Source organism: Ovis canadensis, chromosome 2 (genome assembly GCF_042477335.2).
Source record: "Ovis canadensis isolate MfBH-ARS-UI-01 breed Bighorn chromosome 2, ARS-UI_OviCan_v2, whole genome shotgun sequence".
Classification (NCBI taxonomy): Eukaryota; Metazoa; Chordata; class Mammalia; order Artiodactyla; family Bovidae; genus Ovis; species Ovis canadensis.
Window position 1 is genome coordinate 226625310 of NC_091246.1, and position 23305 is coordinate 226648614.

Below are 23305 nucleotides of genomic sequence, written 5' to 3' on the forward strand. Positions count from 1 at the left end.
TGCGAAGCTGCTGCCCTAGAACTAAGAGGGGATGCAGCAAAGAGGCCAAGCGTGCCTGTGTTGGAATCCCAATTCCACCACTTAACTAGTCGTGGTACCTCAGGCAAGTTCTGTGCAGTCTCTCTGTCTGTAAAATGGGGCTAATAATTGGTAGCATGTCCTGAAGATTAAACCAGTTAATGGTTGTCAAGCACCTTGGAGGCTATCAGACATGTAGGAAATACAGCATAAAAAACTACTGCCTGATTGTCATTTGCTTCCATGCAAGCCTTGGAGAGCCTGACTTCACCGCCCAGCTCTCCTATAATTGTCTGCATCTCCTGAAATGCAGCAGGGCCTGCTCCAGGCTGAGACTGGGGCTGAAGCTTGGAAGCAGAGCAGAGAAACGCATAGGAGGTCTGGGTTGCAGCTGCACACACGACACACTAACTTTATTCACATTGATACAAAAGTAGATTTTTCCAGAAATGTTCTCTTGTGCCAGGGGGAGCAAGTTGAGTGGCACGTGGCAGAAGGGTGAGGGGAGGGGGCGGGAGGGGGCAGGAGGGGCAAGGGCCACAGTGTGGGTCGTGGAGGCAGGACAGCGGGCAGCAGGGGCTAGGGGAGCAGGACGATCTGGGCATGGTGGCCCCTCTGCCCCATTCTAGCCACACTGGAGGGCAGAGGGCGTCCACACGGATATATTGGGAGCATCTAGAGTGGCGGGAAATGGGGGTCAGGGAACTTGGACAGGAGGAGATTGTGGGTAGAATTTGGTGCCCATGACTTTCCTCTCCTTCTGATCGGCTGCCAGCTTCCCCAGGGGACACCGGGGGTTCCTGTATGCCCCATCTTGCTTCCCCTTCCTTACACGCTCCTCTTGGAAGGGCTGGACATGCCCAGGAGGGGCTGAGTTGGCGGGTGTGGCAGTGAGAGCGAGTGCACAGATAGATGCTCACGCAGGCAAGGAGGGGGTGGAGGCTGGGCTGCCCATCGAGGGGCCCCAGGGGTCTCACTGGGGCAAGGCCTTGAGGATGGCATTTACCTCCTCCGCCACAGCTGTCAGGGCAAACTCAAACTGGTCCTGGGGCAGGGTAGAGGGAGAAAGGTCATGGGGAGGCCTGGCTCTGCTCCTGCCCTGGGATGGGTTGGGGGGGCTTTAGGGTGGTCACTTGGGGGAGGAGGGAGCCCTTCTGGGGGAGATTTGGAGGCAGGCAGGCAGGAGAGGCAGGCCCCTGCCACTTTCCCTGGGGAAAGGTCATGGCTAGGGTGGGTATAGAGAGAAACAGTCACCTTAGAGCGAACAAGGCCAGGCCGCTGGTCACGGACATGCTCCAGGGTGGCAGCGATGTCAATCTCCTTCACTCCTGGTGGGGAGGGGTGTGGGGACAGAGATGCTCAGAGGGTGTCCAGAGGAGGGTAGGACCCAGAAAGGCTAGGGCATCTTGGGATGGGCGGCTCAGAGGACTGGATAAAGCCTGGGGGTGTGGTGACCTGCCCTCCACGAACTCCTGTGACCCCAGGGGCTGGGGAGACTCTAATCTGGGGCTGGGCTGGGGACGTTGGGGAGGGGCCTCACCTTTCGCCATGCGGTTCAGTACCATGTCGATGAGGATGTAAGTCCCTGTCCTGCCTGCACCGTCACTGCAGGAGGAGAGGGTGACAGGCTGAGCTGGGGACCCAGCAAGAACGGGGAGGGGAGGGGACATGGAGGCTTGGGGTGGAGACGCTGGTGGAGCCAGCGGAGTTAGGTTAGCTGGTGGAGTTAGGGTTAGCTGTGGGGTTGGAGGGCGTGAGTGAGCCGAGGATGAGGGATGGGGTCATGGCTCCTGGGTCCTGGGAACTGGGCCTTGAGTGCGGAGCCTGGGACTCATGGGGTGTCTCTTGGGCAGAGAGCCAACTGAAAAGGAGAGCCCTGGCTCCACCCTGAGGTGGAGGCAGTGAAAAGGAATGGGAATAGCCATTTCCAGCCACTGGCCAGGCTTTCCTTCAGCCAACGTCTTATGTAAATGGCAAGATGGTAAATATTTTCAACTTTGTGGGCCACATATAGCCTCTGTCGTGTGTTCTTTTTTTTCCTTCAACTATTTAGAAATGGGAACATTATTCTTAGCTCATGGGCCATTAAGAAAATAGATGGTATGCTGAATTTGGCCCATGGGCTGTTGTTTGCTGGTATCAAGGGGAGAGGCAAACAGCGTGCTCGGGAGATGCACATGGAGGGCAGGCCAGAGAAGGGGTGGGAACCGCGAAGCTGCCCCCTTCAGGGCCCTCTGGCTTGGGCCTGGCCCGCCCCCACCCCCCTCCAATCCCGTACGCACCTGCAGTGCACAATGATGGGGCAGGAGCGGCCCCGGTAGCACTTGTTCACCTTCCTGCAACAAGAAATGGGCATGAGGCCAGGGGCACCAGCAGAGGGGAAGGGGAGCTGAGACACACACCTGTGGGCCTGTCTTCCTTTTCTCTCCACCTGCCCAGGGCTGAGGAGGGAAGAGGGCTGGACAGAGGAGTCGTGGCTGGAGGCCAAGAACGAGAGATGGTGTGGGGGGCACTGGGCTTGCCTTGTCACTACGGGCCTAGGCTATGCACCTGGAACAACTGATAAATCAGTTGGTCTGATTTATCAGATAAAACCTGATAAATCAGATCAACTAATAAAAACCTTTCAAGCCTCAGTTTTCTTACCTGTAAAACGGGGATGATAGTAATAGTAACCTCCTTCTTAGCGTTCTTATTACATGGATTATGAGATAATCCATATAAAGGACTAAGTGATAAATCTGGCACACAGCAGGTGCTCATTAAATGATGGCACTATTAAAGATAATATGTCATAATATTAACAGTCTCCCCCGCCTGAAGTTCAGGGAGGATAGGTGTTCTGGTGAATTCAAGGCTGTCAGAGCACACTATTGCTCTGCCCCGGGTGTTCCCCTCCCCACCCGGGCTCCTGTGGTCCTCACCAGCAGTAAGGTCTGGTTGCAGCCCTGGGCGTAGAGTTCCTCTGGCGAGGGGATGACAACCCCTCAGCTCTGAATATGCTGCCGTCCACTGTCTCCCTGGGTAAGTCTTACCCCAGCAGGTAAGCACAGGTGCTCTGTGATTGGGTCATAGTCAGACTGTGGGTCCACCTGGACCTCAGACTCTGCTTCTTGGACCACAGCTCAGCAAGGAGCGGGTGGGTTCTCCCTCTCTCATGGCCCAGTCTAACCTGCCCTTGTCCCTTATCACATTCCTGATTTGAGAGTCACTTGCAGACTCCTGATACTCCCAAAGGACAAGGGCGAGGGAGAACCTTTTGAAGGGTTATTAGAGCATTTCAGAGGAGCTTAGAACTTAGTGGTTCCCCAGTCTGGTACCCCCAGACTTACTGGGGCCAGGTGACTTTGAATGGTTTTCTAGAAGTCCACATGATTCCTTAGCGTATCGGCTGGTAGATCAGGGCTGGGGTTGAACAGAAGTTGTCACGGTGGCTCCCAATCAGTTAATAATAATGACAACAAATAGTACTTAGAATTAACAGAGCCTTTGCTATGTGCTGGGGCTTCCTTGGTAGCTCAGCTGGTAAAGAATCCACCTGCAATGCAGGAGACCTGGATTCTATCCCTGAGTTGGGAAGATTCCTTGTAGAAGGGAAAGGCTACCCATTCCAGTATTCTGGCCTGGAGAATCCCATGGACTGTATAGTCCAGGGGGTCACAAAGAGTCGGATATGACTGAGCGACTTTCACTTTTACTTTTGCTATGTACCTGGCACTTAAAGTAGATTTTATAGATTTCATGCTATTGACTTTTGTAACAATCCCTTAAGGTATGGGTCATCAATCTCATTTCACAGGTAAGAAAACAGATGGAGGTCAAGGAACTTGATCAGAGTTATTTTCTAAGACTTCAAAATTTATTTTGCCTTCCCTCTGATGGACCTTCACCAAAACAGTATTTATTAAGCAGCAATTAATTTGTTCTGGGTGTCTAAGCCAATTGAGTTTACATAATTCCAGCCTGAAGCAAAGAAACATAACCTTTTCGCTTACCTGTGCAGTCTTAAAATAGGTCCATGCACTCATTTTATAAAGATTTTTAAATATGGAAAACAAAAAATACCCCTGATACCCCTGATGGCACCTTCAAGAAGCCGGTACCTCAGGTTGCATGGACCCCAGTTAGAAACCATTGTCCTGAGGGTCAGAAACTACCCCCAGGTTCCCACCCCAGTTCTGTTCCTCTGCTTTCTGCCCAGCACCTAGAGACCTCAGACTGGCCTGGCAAGGGGCAGAGAAGCAGAAGGAAGCTGCAGTGTGGGTGAGGTCCCTGCCATGGCAGCAGGCTTCTCAGCCACCAATCTGTGGAGGGAAGGCAGGGGACTCTGGAGGCCTCATGGTTTTAGCATCTGAAGAGGGCAAGTCCCCCTGTTGGTTTCCTGTCCCAGCCCCCACCTGGTTCCATGAGTCCCCAAGAGTCCAGAGATCCCCCCAACTCCCTTTGATAGCATTTGTCCCTTCCCTGAATCTCCCCAGCCCCAGCTCTCCCAGCGCCCTTCAGGGTGGTCCCTGGGCCACACGTCCTCATGTCCCATCCATGCAGCGGCCACACCTGCCAGTGATCACTTTTGTGACTATGCAACTGGAGTGAGAATACTAGCTGCAGATCACAAAAATGACGCTGGCAGCCGTGAGAGAGAGAGAAGAGGGAGGAGACAGAGAGGGGAGACAGACAGCAACGGAGAGACAGAGACATGTAGAGAAAGAGAGAGAGGAGCGGAGAGAGAGACAAAGAGAGGCAGAGTAAATAGGCAGAGATGGGAGGGAGGTGGAGGAAACAGCTGAGAGACCGAACAGGGAGGGGTGCAGAGGGGGGAACTGTCGATGGAGTGGGGGAGTGAGAACCATGGGAGAGAGCTGAGGGGGAGAGGGAGGGTGGAGGCGAGAAAAGTGGGAAGGAAGGGAGGGAAAGAGGGAAAGAAATAAAAATAGAGGCAAAGAGACACAGAGGGTAAAGAAGAGGGAAGGCAAGGGTTAGTGAGAGAAAGCAAGGGGACAGCAGACATAGAGACTGGGCACCAGGAAACAGGACAGGAGGAAATAGACAGCAAGGACCAAGGAGGAAGAGAGGAGAGAGGGAGGCGGCTACAAACAAGATGAGCCTTTCAGGGTATAGGGGGGTGGAGGGAGAAGAAGGTTATGGAGGAAGAGTGGGAGATAGAAAAAGAGGCCAAGAGAGAGGGAAGAGGCAGCCAGACAGCAGAGAGAGCGAGCAGTCAGGAGCTGGACCACAGCAGTGGACGGATGGGCACAGCTAGACAGGGCGTCAGTCCTGGTTTGGGGGGTGGTGTCCAGAAGGGGATGCCAGGAGGTCAGAGTCAGTCCTGGTTTGGGGGTGTCTAGAAGGGGGCACCAGCGGACCAGAAGCTGAGGCTCCAGGTCGGGCGAGAGGGCCTGCCTCTCCTGACCAGGGGCCCCAGGAGGAGCTGATGGGCTGCGGGGAGGCTCCAGAGCCCGGCTCCCGGCCCCCTTGCTCCTGGGCTGCTCTCTCCCGGGCTTCTGGGAGCCTTCTTCGGGCCGCCCCACCGCCCAGGGGTGCCCGCTTACCTGCGGAAGTCCAGGAGGGGCCGGGTGGAGGCCGGGGTGCCCTCTGCCGGCCAGCTGAGGAAGTGGAACTGCGTGAGCGTGCGCGTCTCCTGGGTCTGCACGTTCTTCAGGTAGAAGCTCCGCACTAGGAAATCCTCGCACCAGATGTGCTCCGACACCAGGTTCACCTGCGAGAGTGGGGGCGCAGGCCTGAGCGCGGCAGGGCCTCTCCAAATCCTCCCGGCCTCCCAGGACAGTCAAGAAGCTCACTCAACTGTCCCCAGGAACCCTAGCCATCTGTGTCACTTATGGACTGCTCAGGACAACTGGCGGCTTCTCCATCTAGACACAGTGGGAGCCTAGCTCCCCGACTAGGGATCGAACCCGTGCCCCCTGCAGTGGCAGCTCGGATTCTTAACCATTGGGCCCTCCGGGAAGTCCTGTGTGTTTCCTGCAATCAGTTTCTCCTTCCTCTTTTGCGCAAAGACTAGCACAGTGTCTGTGCTACACACACACCATAAACTTTAATAAAATTTTGTATTTTCATTTGATTTTTTTCTTTAACCCCAAGCAGGACCAATTTTTAAAGCTTAAAAAGAAAAAGTATTGTATGCTCATCTAATGCTGAAAATTTGTTATCCAGAGCTCATTTAGAGATAAGAAGCTTCTATTGTGCAAATAACATCTGTTTTATGGGGGAGGGGGTCACTTCCCATTGGTCAGGAATGTTTCTCCTTCCTCTACTTTGTCTCTGCCCAGACCCCTCAGTGTTTTTCTATTTTTTCATAAGCAACATGTGTGATTGGCAGCATTTTTTTCTTTGCTTTGGCCTCCAGGAAACTCAGATCTAAACTAGACTCAATAAAAGTAGGATTAAGTCTTGGTCTTCGAGTATACTTATCTTCCCTGTCTCAAAACTGTACTCCTGGCTCTTAGCTTCTTACCTTAGTTTCAGTGGCTTTATAGTTTTATATCTGTACCTTTCATCACAGGTCCCTACAAGCGCTTTTCAGCCCTAGACTGGACACACACATACACACATGTATATGCATATATGTATGTATGTGAATGCTTTCCTGGTGGCTCAGACAATAAAGAATCCACCTGCAACTCAGGAGACCTGGATTCAATTCTTGGGTTAGGAAGATTCCCCTGGAGAAGCGCATGGCAACCCACTCCACTATTCTTGCCTGGAAAATCCCCAGGACAGAGGAGCCTGGCAGGCTACAGTCCATGGGGTCTCAAAGAGTTGGACATGACTGAGTGAGTAAGAACACCACGGCACAGCATGTGTGAATATGTGTGACACATGGATGTTTATATACACATACAGTTGCACATGCATGAACTGTGCACCGCCCACTGTCCCCACCCCCATTGTCTCCTGGCCATGGGGTTTGCTGACCTCATATACGTGGTAGAGGGAGGAGCCCTCGTCCGGCCAGTAGCGATCACACTGCTTGACACCATCCTCCACCAGCGGGGTCAGCATGACGATGACAGTGCAGCCACTCTCCCACACCATCTAGGGACAGACGATGTCTAGCACCCAGGAAAGCTCCACTCTAACCTCCCTGGGACCTGGTTGGCCCTGGCTGCCCACAAGGGACCCCAGTCCCTGGAGACACCCTCCCTCCAAAAGCCCACCTGCCAGAAGTCTGCAATGGTATGCGACAGCGGGCCCTGTGTGGCTATGTAGGCTGGCATCCGAGGGTCGTGCTCAATCTGGGGGCAGGGAAAATACATCATGAACCAGAATAGGAAATGCCATTATGGAGAGGTCTGGTCAAAGGGAGCAGGCCAGGGTCTGGGGGACCCTCAGAATTCCCGTTTCCATGCCGGATATCAGGCCCACAATTCCAGGGCCTTGTGGAGGAGGAAATGGAGTCTATGGGGGCAGGATGAAAATGGGGAGGAGATAGGAGCCACTCACAATGGGGCTGGCATTGATGTAATCGCTCCGAGAAGGGCTGCTCTCCACCTTCAGCTTGATGCGAGCATGGTCATCTGCACAGACCCCACACCCCACCCCAGAAACCCCTCCGGTCACTGGGGTCCTAGCACTTCTGCCACTCAGCCTGAGCCAGGAGCCCAGCCCCTACCCCAAGCCCTCTGGACTCCCAACAGACAGAAGGCTGGGCCAGCAAGACTAACTCACAGGGAAGGAAGTCAGGGTGGCGGTTCTTTTTGATGTTGCCCTCGCCCTGGGCAGTGGCACAGGTGTTGGGCTCCGCTTGGTAGGCACACAGGGCCTGCCACTCCTTGGCCAGGCGGTCCCTGTTCCGAAGGTGGTCCTCCATGTAGGCCTGCAGGGACACCACAGCCTGGCGCCGGCCCCCACTGCCAGCCTTGCCCCTCCCACCACTTGGACCCCTCCCAGCCTCTGGGCCCATGCCCCATCCTGACCAGAATCATGTGTCCCGTGGAGATGTCCATGTTGGCTTGGGCGGGCTCCTCACACCAGGACGGGGTGCTGCTGTGGGAGCTGGGGCTGGCCTGGGCGGCATCGCTGAACTGTGAGGACACGCTGCTCACCCGAGAAGGCTCAGGTGGACCCTCCGCCCGGTTGAACAGGGACTTTGTAGCCATATGCTGGCGGCATAGATCCTGCAGAAGAAAGACAGGGCAGGATCCATGTTCTCCTGAAGCCTTTTCAACAGAGTTCTGGACTCAATTCAACAGAGTCCTTAGGATGGTCCTGGATTGCTCCTCTGGGGTGGGGTCTTCTTCCCTGGGTCTCATCCCTTCCAGGGCTGTTCTGCTTGGGTGTGGCCCATGACAACCTCAGATAGTACAGAGCAGAATCCAGAACCCCCTAAATGGTGGTACTGGGGAACCACTGGGGAACAGGAACCACCTGTCCTCAATTCCCATCCATTCAAAATGCCTCCACGACACCCCTTCTGGGGCTTCTCCAGCCCGTGCCTGGATACCCAACTCCCTGCCCTCATCTTACATGAGACCCAGACTCCTGAGCCCCTTCCATTCCCTTTCATCAACAAGCTTCTGGGGCTGCACACCTGGTACTCAAAGGTAGTGTCACCATGGGCCCCCTCGGGTCCCAGGGCAGCCAGGCGCTCCTTGTCCCGCTGTCGTGCATGCTGCCGCACACACAGAGCCACTGCCAGGGCCACAAGCAGCCCAGCCACACCTGCCAGGGCCACCAGAGTAAGGAGCACGGACCGCACGGGAGAAGTGCTGTGGGCCGGTCGGGGCAGGATGGCGGCTGCCTCCTCCCTCTGTGGGAACAAGGTTAGAATCAAGGTGGGCAGTGGTGGTGGGGGGAGACTTAGGAGCTGCTCCTCACCCTTGTCCCACACCCCACTCCCTGCTAGTATATCTCCTGGGGAAAAGCTGAGAGGCAGGGACATGGTGGTACAGGCAGAGGGACTCACACAGACTCAAGATCCTTCTTTCTCAATCCCCATGGGACCAACTCAACCACACTGTACTGCCAGAGACTTAGTGGGTGACTCTCCCTAGGAGTTTTTACATTAAAAAATGGATGTAGAGAAGTATAGAGACCCAGGAATTCAAACAGTAGAACATGAGGCATCAGTGTTGGATGCATAATAGAAGCATATTTTGAGTTCAAAGTCCTTTCTGTGTAATGTTTTCCCCTGGAATTTGAGACTTTGCTCTAGCATATCTATGGACAGCTGGGCCATCTCAGGTAGTTCTTCCAGGTGAGCTGGCTGCCTAGAGAAGGCTGATCCTGCAGGGAGCTGGAGCCACTGGGGCCATCTGCTGGTCGGAAAGAAAACTGCATGGAGGAGGGCTGCTTCAGCAAAGGTGGTGTATTTCAGCTCCTGTTCTGCCAAGACTGCCTTCATTTCTGGTGGGCAGCATCAGCCAGCGGGGACTTTGACTGATTCTTCAGTTATCTCATACCTGTCCCACTCCTGTCTGCAAGATCTGGAGCCCTGTCTGTGCTTCCAGTTCAGACTTCACCAACCCTGCAGGGAGGACAGAGGTCAGACCCTCTCCAGCCCCCCAGATGGTCTCCACCCCATGCCATGCAATGCCCCGTGGCAGGCCGGGCCCACATGGCCTGGGTCTGGGAATATTCCTGGGTCTGGGAATATTTCAAGGAGAGCATCAGCCACCGGTCTGGATATATACAACTAGGGCTGGAGCCAAGAAGTATTTACCGGCTTGCTGGGTCACATCAGCCAAAGACAGGTTCTGTTCATTGTGCCGGATGCGGAAGGTAAGGGCTGGTCCCACGACACTGCCGAATAGGAGGTATATTACTGCCTCACCCATCACAGATCCCAGATTCAAAATGAGAGATCCGCTCTGGTCCTCTCTCCCTGTTAGAGGATGGGGCTGAAACCCATGCCATAGTGGGTATTTCAGGAGGGAAGATATTGGACAAGCCAGCAACAGGGAGAAGTGTGGCTGTAACTTCAATGCAGCTGGAAACATCTTTGACCTGACCTCGGCCCCTTAACCTGGAGTATGTCTTCCCCTCCTTCCCCGAGCCCCTCAGGCCCCACTCCCTTCAAGCTACCTGCCACCCCAGCCAGATAGAGCCCCACCTGATGTTGATGAAGCTGCCCGAGGACATGTGCACGTGCTCAGCCAGGATCTCCAGCAGCCTTACTCCTGCAGCCAGACTCAGGGGCCTGGAGTTGCAGAGCCGGTAGAGGAAGGAAAGTGGGGACCCTCTTGGCCACTTTCTTGAAACACCCTCCAAAGGTGCCAAGACATCCAGGGGTGCAGAGCAGTCCCCCCTCCACCCCTATCTACTTCACATCTGCAATTCTGTTCTCTGCCTCCCAAGGCAGGCCAGCCCAACCGCCAAGGGACCAAGAGGCTGCCCCACGCGGGAGCCCTTACTTCTGGTCGGTGACAATGTAGCCGTATTCCTCTGCTGATGGTCGAGCAGAGGGCTGCCCCGTCACAGTGGGCTGGCTCTGGCCCAGCGGGCTTTTCTTCTCTACCAGGACTGGTGTGGCGGGGGCACTGGCAGCTTTGGGGGACTCAGAGGATCCGGCGCTCAGCTCCTTCTGGGCTCTAGTGGAGGTGGAACCGCCCGTGGGGGATCCAGGCAGGGAGGGCATCGGGGGCGGAGGCTCTGCTGGGTCTACGCCCTGAACCTGCTCCTCCATTGTCTGTTTAGAATAGAGGCTAGAGGTAAGGTCTCTAACAGTGAAGGGGTTAGGAAAGGGGGTCTACAATCTGGACCCTGAGCTCCCATAGGGGTGCTTATGACTTGATTCTCTTTCTATCCCCAGACCCAGGTCAGCATTGGGTACCGAGAGGGCATCCAGGAAAGTGAGCCAAGTGGATGAATGAATGAATGAATAAAGCGCTGAATGAGTGACTATTCATGATGAGTAATAATCGACAGGATGGGGCTGGAGTGGGGAGAAACTCCAGAGTGAGGAAAGCTGGTGTTAGGGGAGATGATGAACAGACAGGCAGTGCTTTTTTGACTTTTGTTTAGCCACAGAATCTTAGAAATCCAACGTGTGAAACAGACAGAGCGCCTCAAGCCGTAGGGCAATCAGGAGTCTGCCTACTCCCTTCCCTCCCTTCGCCTAAGGATCTCATTTCAAAACCATGGTCTGACACGACTGTAGTGAAAAAAAGCACTGAATCAAGAATTCTCACTTCTGGTCCCAGCTCTGCCTTCAGCCTGAGGTGAGACTTTAAACAATGACTTGCAGCCTCTGGGCCTCTGTTGAAGGGTCAGAGAATACAGATTCTGCGTCCTGAGCCTGAGATTTAGATTTCAGCTAAGGGTTTTTGCTGCCTTAGGGGTCTGGGAGGTGTTGCAAACTCACTTTCTTGATGTCAGCTCCAACGTTTACAACCCCTCCTGTAGGGACAGGAAAAACAAGACTCTGGGCAAAGGGCCAAGGCCAAGGTCCACACAACGCAGGCAGGAGAAAGGGCTGGTAGCTCTGAGTCTGAGACATCTGCTATGGGTTCTCCCCGCAGTCAGTAACCAAGGCTGTTGTTGAGTTCATCCTAACATGCCTCTGTGTGTGTTAATCCCTCAGTCGTGTCTGACTCTTTGTGACTGCAGGGACTGTAGCCTACCAGGCTCCTCTGTCCATGGGATTCTCCAAGCAAGAATACTGGACTGGATTTCCATGCCCTTCTCCAGGATATCTTCCTGACCCAGGGATGAACCCACTTCTTTTGTTTCTCCCCCATTGGCAGGTGGATTCTTTACCACTGTACCGCCTGGGAAGCCCCTTGCTTCTGGGCTTCTGCACCATGGGCTCAGTTACTTCAGTGGTATTCGCCTCTTTGTGACCCCATGAACTGTATCCCGCCAGGCTCCTCTATCCACGGGATTCTGGAGCAGGATGCCATGCCCTCCTCTAGGAGATCTTCCCAACCAGAGATCAAACCCATGTCTCTTATGTCTCCTGCATTGGTAGCAGGTTCTTTACCACTAGCGCCACCTGGGAAGTCCCTTCTGCTTCATGCATGCATGCTCAGTCACTTCAGTCGTATCTGATTCTTTACGACCCCACGGACAGTAGCCCACCAGGCTCCTCCACCCGTGGGATTTTCCAGGCAAGAATACTGGAGTGGGATTGCCATTTCCTTCTCCAGGGGATCTTCCCGACCCAGGGATGGAACCTGGGTCTCCCACATTGCAGGCAGACTCTTTACCTTCTGAGCAACCATTGTTTGATCAACTCCTCCCTATTTTTGGCCACATCCCTCAAAGCTATTCTTTGCGCAGTCCTCTTACCTGTCAATTAGTGGCTTCTTGGCAATGACCTTAGGTCTTCAGCATCTTCTGCCTAGCCTTTCCAGTGCCTCCAGATCCCCAGCTCACACCTTCATTGGCTTCTTTTCCCATTACTTCCATCTCCCAGTCCTTTCCTGCTCTAACTCTTCAGCTCACCACCTCACCCCTTGCTTCCTGACTGTGGCTGTCAATGACTCCGTGTCTCAAACCAACTCCCTCCCCTGAGCTTGGCCCTTGCCCTCTAGACTGTTTCTTTTGGCCTTGAGAAGTGGGGCAAGAGGCCTCTGTGGGGCTGGCAGTCTCTCTGCCCTGACACTCACCCAGATTTCGTCCAGCACCCTTGGGCAGCAGCTGCAGCAGGGTCGAGAGGGTAGACAGCTGCTCCGGGGTCAGCTGACGCAGCTCCACGCCATAGCCTGCCAGCACAGCGGCCACTCTCTGCAGAGTTGCATCTGCTGGGAACCAAACATGGAGCTCAGGACTAGTGCAGGGATGAACTTACGGGATGAGTTTGCAGGTGAGAGGGGACCGCCACATTTAGGAACTTCTCAAACACCAGGACACTGATGCCCTCCCCTTCCCGTCCATGTCCACACTTTGGGGGAAAGCCCTTCGGATGCCAAGACCAAACTTCAGGCCCAGTAGGGACTCCTCAATTCCCTAGCTGGAGAAGACATGTCAGCTCCACCCACTACTGTATCCCAGTGCCTACTTATGCCTGGCAGAGAGCAGGCAGTCAGTAGGCATTAGTTGAGTGTACAGATGACTTTAAGGACAAATTAACAAGTGCGTGCATAGTCAGGACAGACCCCCTCATCTCTGCCCCCCCAGAAAGCAGCCCCATAGGCGTGGAGTGGATGCTGAGGCCATGGTTACCTGGCTGCTCTGCTGGGGCGGGAGGCTTCTCCTCACGACCCTCTAGTCCTTCCTCCTCATAGCCCTCCGAGGAGTCCCCTGCCCGGCTGCTGCCTCCTGGCTCTGGCAGCCTTGGTGCCCTGGCCCTGCTGGGCACTTGTGACTCCTGGGCCAGGTAGAACAGCTCTGACTCCTGGAAAAGCTGAGCAGGTGGAGGCCCTGGAGGGTCCCCATAGGAGTGGCCAGGGTGAGCCCCAAACATGCTCTTGGAAGCAGTTCGGCTGAGGAAGGCAGGGGCTTCAGCCTTGGGCAGGGGGTCAACACTGACCATGCCTGGGGCGCTCTCTGAGCCCCGGGAGCCATCGCGGGAGCCAAACTGTGGGAAACCAGAGATTGGGGTAAGAGCAGATGTCAGCATGGGGATTGGGGCTGGGAGGGGGCCAGTGTCTAGAGCTCACCTGATGGAACAGGTAGGGCTGCAGCAGGGCAGGTTCATAACTCAGGGCAGGATGCGGGGGCTGTGCAGGCAGCAGCAGATGCTCCAAGAGAGGGGGCAGCAGCTCAGCCTGCAAAGGGGACAGGGGGGAGCCCGCCCCAGCTCCTCCCCCACCTACTGAAGGTCGAGGAAGCCGATGCTGCGGAGCTGGGGCGGAGCCAGTGGGGATGCCCTGTAAAAGCAGCTCCCCAGCGGGACCAGGTCTCCTGGGCACCAAGCCAGATCTGAGGAGGAAACCAAAGTGTGTGTGTGTGCGTGTGTGTGCGCGTGCGTGTGTGTGCGTGCGTGTGTATGTGTGCACATATGTGTGCGGGCATGTGTTGGTTGTATGGGGCAACGGTGTACAGAATTTATGAGGCAGAGATGCTGGGGGCCAGGCAGGCTTAGCCTAAAGTAAACCTGATCTCTCAAGAGATGAGGTAGCCTCAGGAGAGGAGAGTAGCATGGAGAAGGGCCAGAGGTCTACACCTGGGTAGAGGTCATCACCTCCCTGGTAAGGGTGCCTGGGTCCCTGAAACACAGCAGCAGAGCTGATGAAGCATGAGGCTAAGGACAGAAAAGGGGAGAGTGGGGAGCAGGGGAAGGAAGCTGGGAACTGTTCTAGATGAACTGTGGCTGCAACTTGCCCCGTTGCCCCTGTGTGCATGTCCCCAAGTACACATTCAGACATTCAATGCCATGTCCCGCCATACCCCACTCTGCCTTCTTCAGCTGGTATCATTCTCTGAGCCCCAAGCACTCATTTACTTTCCTTTGCTTTACAGGGCCTGAATGATGCCTTCAGAGCCCCTAACCGCAATAGGAAGATGGTACCTCTACCATGCAGTAATAAAATTGAACATTAATCAGCCTCAGTCTGACAAAATTCTAAACTGTTCCATGATGACCGCCTTGATGCTTCTTTTAAAATACCAAATGTCCAAATGTTTCAAAGCAGTCTTTAACATTGTGAATCAACTATGCTATGATAACAATTTTAAGAAAAGACTTTATCCGGCAAAAAAAAAAAAAAAATCCCCCAGTTTTGAATGCTCTTGTTTTGCTAGATCCCCAGGGATGAGCTCAGCTCATGTTGGGCATGTGGGCATATCAAATGACCACTCCAGAGCCTCTTTCCCCCATGCCCCGGTCTGCTGGTCTCTGTACATACTTTCCTCTCTCCATCAGGAGGACCACAGATGCACAAGCCTTGCAATGCTAGAGTTGATGACAAATGATTTCTACCTGTCCCTTGGATGAGGCTCTGGGGGGCGAAGCCTGGGGATACGCTCCATCTCCTGGGAGATCACATACTGGGTGAGGTCATCATGCCAGGACAGTCCTTCCAGGGAGAGAAAAGATTGAGATGGAGATTGTCCCTCAGGCTTGGGACAGTCTGAGGGCTCAGTAACAGGGGCCAGTGCAGATCAAAACCGTACCCTCTACCTTGCAGTGTACTGAACTGGGCAGAGTCCAGGAGCAGTGGAGGGGGTCCAGAGACCTGGCAGGTGATCTGAGTTGTCCCTTCTGCCCCCCAACCCCATCCCCAGGTGCAAATCTGGAAGTGAGACTGCCTCCAGTGAGACTGGGTTTAAATCCTCTGCCACTTACTAACTGTATGTCCTTAGCTGAACCTCTGTGAGCCTTAGTGAGCTCATCTGGAAAATAGGGGTTTATACCTCCTAAAATTTTTGTGATATTAAAACACAATATAAACAGTTGGAATAGTACCTGACACATCATGAGTATTATCATCATTATCAATATTATTATTCATCTTATTTTTATTGATCCTGAACTGTAGTTTTCTTTATTTGTGGTGGTGGTGGTGGTTTAAGTGGGAATAACATATACTTTATGGATCTATAGTAAAGATTAAATGCAATCAGGGACTTGAAAATGCTTGGAAACCTCCAAAGCATTATATACCTGTTTTAAGCCTTCATCAACATCATCTTATCCTGAAGGCAGATCTCCTGTTTGACCATTTCCCTCCATGAAATCTGCTTGCAGGAAAAGTCAGTCATCTATTCTAAAAGGATAACCTCCCACTCTCCAGTCCCACCTACTCCCATTCCTTTTTGCTTGCTTCTGGATTAATACTCATACTGCTTTTAACTCATATCATGGGATCTATACCTGCTTTTTTGCCTATTAACACTGGATGAACTATCTGTGTTTCTATAAAAGGACAATCCTCCATTTGGGCACTAGATTTCATCCCCTGCTACCTACTCAAGAACATCTTCCCCACAATTCTCCCCTTTTTCTTGTATCATCATTTTCTCCTGTTGTTTACTGAATTATTCCCATTCACACACAAACACAATGCAATTTTTCCCATGTTATAATAAAAATACTGCTTGAACCCCACATTCCCCTCCAACTGTCACCCCATTTATTTGTAGCAAGACTCTTTGAAAGTGTTATCTCTGCTGGCTGTATCCACTTCCTTTCCTCCCATTCCCTCTTACTCACTCTATTCAGGATTTCCCCGACCCCCAACTAGTCTACCAAAACTATCATCAAGATCACCAGTGGCTTCTGCATATCTAAACCTAGGGTCAGTTCTCAGATCTCATCTTACTCAAGCTACCACCATCATTTGACACTGTTGATCACTCCTTCCCGCTTGATACACTCTCACTTAGCTTCTAGGATACCAAACACTCCTGTTTCTCCTTCTACCCCATTAGCTCTCCCTTCTTAGCCTCCCTTGTTGATTCCACTCCTTCTCCTGGTCCTCTTAATAGAATTCTTTAGGGTTTTTCTTCATATTGACTCAATCCCTTGACTATTTCATCCATATCATGGGTTTAATTACCATCTATACACCAAAGAATTCCAAATTTATATCTCTACTTCAGACTTCTCTCTCTCTTTCAAACCCCAATTTTATACACTCAACTTTCTATTCTAATTGAGTGGACATCTTGAACTCAGTATAATCAAAACTGAGCCCCCCTTCCCCAAGTTTATACTTCTGCATAGTTAATTCTTTAATGTTTAGTGTTTCTGTTTGTACCATTGATTCCCTACATTCTATTCTCAACACAGCAGCAAGAGTGATCCTTTTAAAGTAGAAGTAATATCAAGCACCCCTATGCTCAAAACTTGTGATGGTTTCCTCTTTTACTCAGAGTATAGTCAGAGTCCACACATTCTCCTATAAAATCTTAGAACATCATTACCTACCTGACTGCGTCTTCTGCTCTGCCTCTCCATCACTCCTCTACAGCCTTCTGTAGAGGTGTTTTCCATGGTGCTCCTCAAACTCATGCTTAGGGCTTTTGTTCCAGATCCTTGGCCAACCAAAATACTCTTTCCTAAGATAACCTTCTGGAAAATATCCCCACCTCCTTGATGTATTTATTCAAATTTCCTAGCCTCACTAAGATCTATCTTGACCACTCATTTTAATAGTATGGCTTCCTACCTCACCATTTCTGATCCCTTTATCCTGCTGTAATTGTTTTTTTTCCATGGCACTTATCCCCTTCTAACATATATTTTCTAATTTATATAATGTAGCACCTCCCTTCATCTCCTGAATATAAACCCCAGAAGGCAGACACCTTCATTTCACCCCTTGATAAATCTTAAGCACCTTAAACTGTTTGCCGCATAAAGTACCCAATAAATGAATGAATTTGTTTGAATGAATGAATTGAATGAGTGGGGTGTTCTCCTGGCTGAGGACCCCAGGATTCACAGCTCTGGAATACTCAGTCAGTTCCAGAGAGTGGGCTGATCTCAAAGAGATGAATGCTGGCCTCTTCCAGTGGCTTCTTCCAGAAGCCTCCTCTGGATTCCTCCAGAGAGTCTAAGTGTGAACAGCATGTCTCTAGGGTTCTACTCCCACTCCTGTCTCCAGTAAGTTCTGGGAAGTTGAGGCTCCACAGTGGGTGTGATAGGAATGTTCCATGAGAGAAAACCTAGAGTCAGACGGTCCCTCCCTTCCCCATTTCATCTAACCAAGTTACAGCCTCTCTCCTCCAGTGCCTCTAGACCTCACCTTGGGACATGAGCTGCCGGAGCACACCTTGTAAGCGTTGAAGAACTGGGGATGTGACTTGCAAAAGGGGCCGGGCTTGCCCCACTCCCACCTGGCACTGTCCAAACAAACCATCTAAGAGCACAAAAGTGGTGTTAGCAGGGGGCTTGGACAAGAGGCCTTCCAAAGTTCAGGCTGCAAATAGAGAGCTCTGTCTCTATCTCCTCTCTTGGCTTCAGAGGGCTTTGCTCCTCCAGGTCATCCCCCTTTCTCTCCAAGTGCAATTCCCCTTCTGACTTCCAGGCACCCCCCCCGCCCCCACCCACACACACACTACTTTCTCATTGTGTACCCTGCCCACCCCCACAGACTTGTAAGTCCTATGTTTGGTTTCACTCACCTTGAATACAGACTTCAAGATGAGAGCAGAGTCTGCGGTCAAACAGACAGCCTGTAGAGAACAGGTGAGCAGAGAGGCTCAGATACCCCCAGGCATACAGTGGTCAGATGGATGAAGAGGCTAGGGAAGGGGGAAGCAGATGGGATCCAGTCTTTCATTCTAAGGAAGGCTTTAAGCTGGGAGGAGAGGAGGGAAGAGGCCTCCTCTTCTTAAGAGGGGGATCTGGGTTTGGATTTCAAAGATCTGCAAGTTTTGATTCTTTCCCTAAAAGCCTCAGTTTGTTTAACTAAGTAATGGGGAGAAGAAGCCCTTCAGGTGCATGGGGATGGTGATGGTGGAGAATGATAAACTTCTACTCTGATAGAATTACTGCGGGGTAGTTTATGTTCAAATTCAGAGGGAAAAGGGACTTTCCTTCCCATATCTCCAAAAGTATCTTATGATGGCCTGGGACTCAGAAGAGATGGGAACCCTAGCACACTTCCGCTTCGCATGGGAAAGGGTGGGATGGCTCTAAGGCAGTGCTCCCCACACTGTCCCTCTAAGTCCGTGGCCCTAGAGCTGTTGGCGCTGTTCGCGGTGCTGAAGCTCTGAGCCCGGCGCCTCTGAGGGTTTGCCTGGAAGCAGTTATAGGGGAGGGAAGGGCGACCGGGTGAGGAGCCTTCAAAAGACCTGACCTCTCCGCCATTCCAGCCTTCATCTTCCACCCTAACCAACCCGCAGCGCCACAGGAAGTACCTTGCCCTGGCCTTCAAGCCCGATGGGGGAGGAGGGCGTCAGATTGCGAGCTTGCGCCCCTTCCCCCACGCGCCCCTGGCCCCCACCCTCCCCCTGCCCATGAGTCAGCGCTGACTGTCTCCGTCCGCTCAGATGTGAGTCAGCACCAGGTCTGGCTGTGGGGAGGGGGCGGGAGACGACCCCTCCCTCTTCACCCTCTTTGCCCCCTTCCCCAGCCGTCTGCTTCTCATCGGAGATCAGATTACAGCGATTGGCCTCTCCAGACTAGGAGAGAAACCCTGGCCCCTCCTTTGGCCTGATCCTCTACGGAAATCTGGGACCCCGGAGCTCGTGGGCCCGACTTCTACTGCCTGGAAACCAGGGTTCTCTCTTTCCTTCCCCTTCTCCACCCCTCAGCGCCGCCACTTTTTGGCGCCTCGGGGACACGTCCTTCTCTCGTATCCCGTCTCTAGGTCTCTCTGTCCACACGCACCCCCTTTTCTTCTCCCCAAACCCCGAACTTGCCCTGAGCCCTCTTCTCTTAGGTCCCGCCCCCGGGTTCCCAGCCCCACCTCCAGGCCTACGCCCCTTTCCTCGCAGACGCCCTCTCTTCTCTCTCCGCTCACCGGGCCTCCCCCTCCCCACTCCACACACACCTTCCAGCCGAGGTTCCGACTTCGTGATACTTCCCATTCCCTCCCCTCCACACCCGCAGCACACCCCACCGAGTTCTGCTCTCGGCACCCTCCCCCACCCCCCATTTCCTCCTGACCGTGGGCACTAATGGCGTTGCAGCCTCCCGGGCGGCTGCCCAGCAACAGCAGACAGAGTAGCACCCGGAGACCCCCCGATCCCCCGGGACCCCCAGGCCGCCCCGGGAGCCGCATCCTTCCCGGCTCGGCTCTCCAGCCGGGCAGCCAGAGCCGCAGCGACGCCGGCCAGAGCCTGCCAGCGGGGCCGAGGCGGGGCCTGACACTCCCCACCCACCGAGGCGGGGTCTACACGCCCCTCTCTCCGCAACTCTGCCAACCCCAGGCGGCTGGTGACGACATCCCCACCCCCGGCTCTGGCGTCGATTTGCGTCATTCGTGGCGTAAAAGCGCAGTCTTCGTGGGGCTCCTACTCACCCCAGCCCTCCTACACCCAACAGTAGGTGCCTCTTTAGAATAAAAGACGCTTGCTCCTTGGAAGAAGAGCTATGACCAACCTAGACGGCATATTAAAAGGCAGGGACATTACTTGATCAACAAAGGTCCATCTAGTTAAAGCTATGGTTTTTCCAGTAGTCATGTATGCATGTGAGAGCTGGACTATAAAACTGAGCACCAAAGAATTGATGCTTTTGAACTGTGGTGTTGGAGAAGACTCTTGAGAGTCCCTTGGACTGCAAGGAGATCCAACCAGTCAATCTTAAAGGAAATCAGTTGTGCATATTCATTGGAAGGACTGATGCTGAGACTGAAACTCCAATACTTTGGCCACCTGATGCAAAGAACTGACTCACTGGAAAAGACCCTGACGCTGGGAAACATTGAAGGTGGGAGGAGAAGGGGATGACAGAGGATGAGATGGTTGGATGGCATCACCGATGTGATGGACATGAGTTTGAGTATGCTCCGGGAGTTGGTGATGGACAGGGAAGCCTGGCGTGCTACAGTCCATGGGGTTGCAAAGAGTGGGATACGACTAAGCGACTGAACTGACTGACTGACTGACTGTCATGCTTAAGAGCAGGAATGGTTACACATATGTGCTTGGACTCCAGTTTTAGAAATGCCACCTACTAGGGGTATAAGTTTGGGCAAGATGTTTAACCTCTCTATTGCCAAGTTTCCTGATCTGTGAAATGAAGGTGTCAGTAGTACCAGGTGTCTGTGAAGCCTGAGAGAATTACACTCACGTGGCTGACTTAGAACAGCCATTGTACTAAACACTGGATAGGTACTGGCTTTTTTTGTTAGCCTTGCCTCGCCTTTCTTTCACCCCCTTCCATGGCTGGTCCATTAAAATCTTATGGTTCCCGCCTGAAAAATATATCTCCCATCATCCCACTTCTCTCCATGCTCATGGTCTTATCCCAGCCACTGTACTCTTTCATGACTATTGCTGCTGCTGCTGCTGCTAAGTTGCTTCAGTCATGTCCGACTCTGTGTGACCCCATAGACAGCAGCCCACCAGGCTCCCCCGTCCCTGGTATTCTCCAGGCAAGAACACTGGAGTGGGTTGCCATTTCCTTCTCCAATGCATGAAAGTGAAAATGAAAGGGAAGTCTCTCAGTCGTGTCCGACTCTTTGCAACCCCCCAGACTGCAGCCCACCAGGCTCCTCCGTCCATGGGATTTTCCAGGCAAGAGTACTGGCTATTGCAGCAATCATCTGACTAGACTTTTGCTTCCATTCTTGTCACCCAATAAGCTTGGGAGCGAGCTTTCTAAAGTTAAAAAGTGATCACTTTACTCTCCTGCTTTTCAGTAACTTTTCCAAAATACAAAGGAAAAAAAATAAAAAGATAAAAAAGATAATGGTGCATAGTAAATACTCATATACCCATCCCCTAGACTTAACAGTTATTATTTTGCTATATTTACTTCTTTTTATAATTAAAAGTAAGCAATAGACATTGTAAAGTGAAAGTTGCTCAGTTGTGTTCTGACTCTTTGTGACCCCATGGACTGTAGCCTGCCAGCCTCTTCTATCCATGGGATTCTCCAGGCAAGAATACTGGAGTTGGTTGCATGCCTTTCTCCACGGGATCTTCCCAACCCAGGGACTGAACCCAGGTCTCCCACATTGCAGGCAGATTCTTTACGACCTGAGCCACCAGGGAAGCCCAACAATACTGGAATGGGTAGTCTATCCTTCTTCCAGGGGGTCTTCCCAACCCAGGAATCAAACCGGGGTCTCCTGCATTGCAGGTGAATTCTTTACCAGCTGAGCTACCAGGGAAGCCCAAGTTCCCTTCTAAATGTTTCAATATGCATCTCCAAGAAATAAGTATATTTTCCTATACCACCAAATTGCTGTTATGACCTAACAAAATTTACAATAAGTTCTGAATAGCATTTCATACTCAGTTCATATTGAAATGTCTCAAACTGTTTCCAAAAATGCCCTTTTTCTGCTGTTTTGTTCAAAATAGCAGTCAATCAAAGACTACCATTGTATTTGGTTATATTTCTTAATTCTTTTTAAATTAGCATAAACAGTGCTTTCCTCACCACCCCACCCCCCATTTTTGACAGTTTCTTGTGGAAGAGATCAAGTCAGGTTTTCTAACTCCTCACCTTCTGGATTTGTCTGACTGTTTCCTCACGACATGTTTCTCTGTATTTCCCCTGTATGTATACTGTGTAGCCCCTGTATTTCCTGAAAAATAAGAATTAAGTCTTGATTGGATCAGGTAAAAATATTTTAAAACAAAAAATTCACAGGTGGTGCCATATGATTCCAATTGTGTTATTTCAGGAAGCGCATAGTGTCTGGCTGTCTCACTATTAGTGATGCTAAAAGTGATCACTGATTTAAGGTAGAGACAGCCAGATCTCTACGGTAAAGTTACATTTTCCTCTTGTGACCAGTATGGATGCAATCCATCGAAAGATATTTTGACGCTGTGAGAATATCTAGTCCCCCATCAACTTTTCACCTAATGGTTTTACTATTCATTGATGATCCTTGACTAAAATCATGATTTTCTAGCATTCTTTTCAGTTCAGTTCAATTCAGTCACTCCATCGTGTCCGACTCTTTGTGACCCCATGAATTGCAGCATGCCAGGCCTCCCTGTCCATCACCAACTCCCAGAGTTCACTCAAACTCACGTCCGTCGAGTCGGTGATGCCATCCAGCCATCTTATCCTCTGTCGTCCCCTTCTCCTGCCCCCAATCCGTCTCAGCATCAGGGTCTTTTCCAACGAGTCAACTCTTCGCATGAGGTGGCCAAAGTACTGGGGTTTCAGCTTTAGCATCATTCCTTCCAAAGAACACCCAAGACTGATCTCCTTTAGAATGGACTGGTTGGATCTCCTTGCAGTCCAAGGGACTCTCAAGAGGCTTATCCAACACCACAGTTCAAAAGCATCAATTCTTCGGTTCTCAGCTTTCTTCACAGTCCAACCCTCACATCCATACATGACCGTTGGAAAAACCATAGCCTTGACTAGACGGATCTTTGTTGCAAAGTAATGTCTCTGCTTTTGAATATGCTATCTAGGTTGGTCATAACTTTCCTTCCAAAGAGTAAGCGTCTTTTAATTTCATGGCTGTAATCACCATCTGCAGTGATTTTGGCGCCCCCCAAAATAAAGTCTGACACTGTTTCCTCATCTATTTCCCATGAACTGATGGGACCAGATCTTATTTCCTTTAGCTGATCTTATTTCATAAAGAAGAATTCAGAATTCAGAAGGTAGTTTCTTCTCTTTAACTATTCATTTGCAGAGTAATGAGTTGGTATAACAGTTACTGTTAAGGGTGGCAAATAAGTTTCTAAACATTTGTTATCACTTTTCTTATTTGAGCATTACTATGGAAGTATAGATTTTTATATATTCAGTGTGTATCAGTCAATCACAGTAACATAAAAATTGTCCTGAAGTAGG

The 23305-nt window shown here is 51.8% G+C and overlaps 1 protein-coding gene across 2 annotated transcripts; it reads right to left on the reverse strand.

Moving 5' to 3' along the window:
* Positions 1-403: 403 nt before the first annotated feature.
* Positions 404-19601, reverse strand: PTPRN (protein tyrosine phosphatase receptor type N). Of its 2 annotated transcripts, XM_069579480.1 has the most exons (23): positions 19478-19601; positions 17989-18039; positions 17610-17723; positions 14840-14936; positions 13578-13839; positions 13141-13495; positions 12585-12716; positions 11339-11373; positions 10389-10663; positions 10088-10174; positions 9698-9777; positions 9438-9502; positions 8567-8785; positions 7953-8153; positions 7705-7852; positions 7480-7553; positions 7194-7271; positions 6952-7071; positions 5568-5734; positions 2301-2354; positions 1559-1623; positions 1273-1346; positions 404-1063 (listed from the first exon to the last, which is right to left on the reverse strand). In XM_069579480.1, the coding sequence occupies exons 1-23, from the start codon at positions 19590-19592 to the stop codon at positions 992-994; spliced, it is 2940 nt and encodes a 979-aa protein (XP_069435581.1). In that variant the 5' UTR covers positions 19593-19601; the 3' UTR covers positions 404-991. The 2 variants fall into 2 exon arrangements, with proteins under 2 accessions (XP_069435581.1, XP_069435580.1); XM_069579479.1 differs by lacking the exon at positions 10088-10174 and having other exon boundaries at positions 19478-19592.
* Between the last annotated feature and the right edge of the window lie 3704 nt (positions 19602-23305).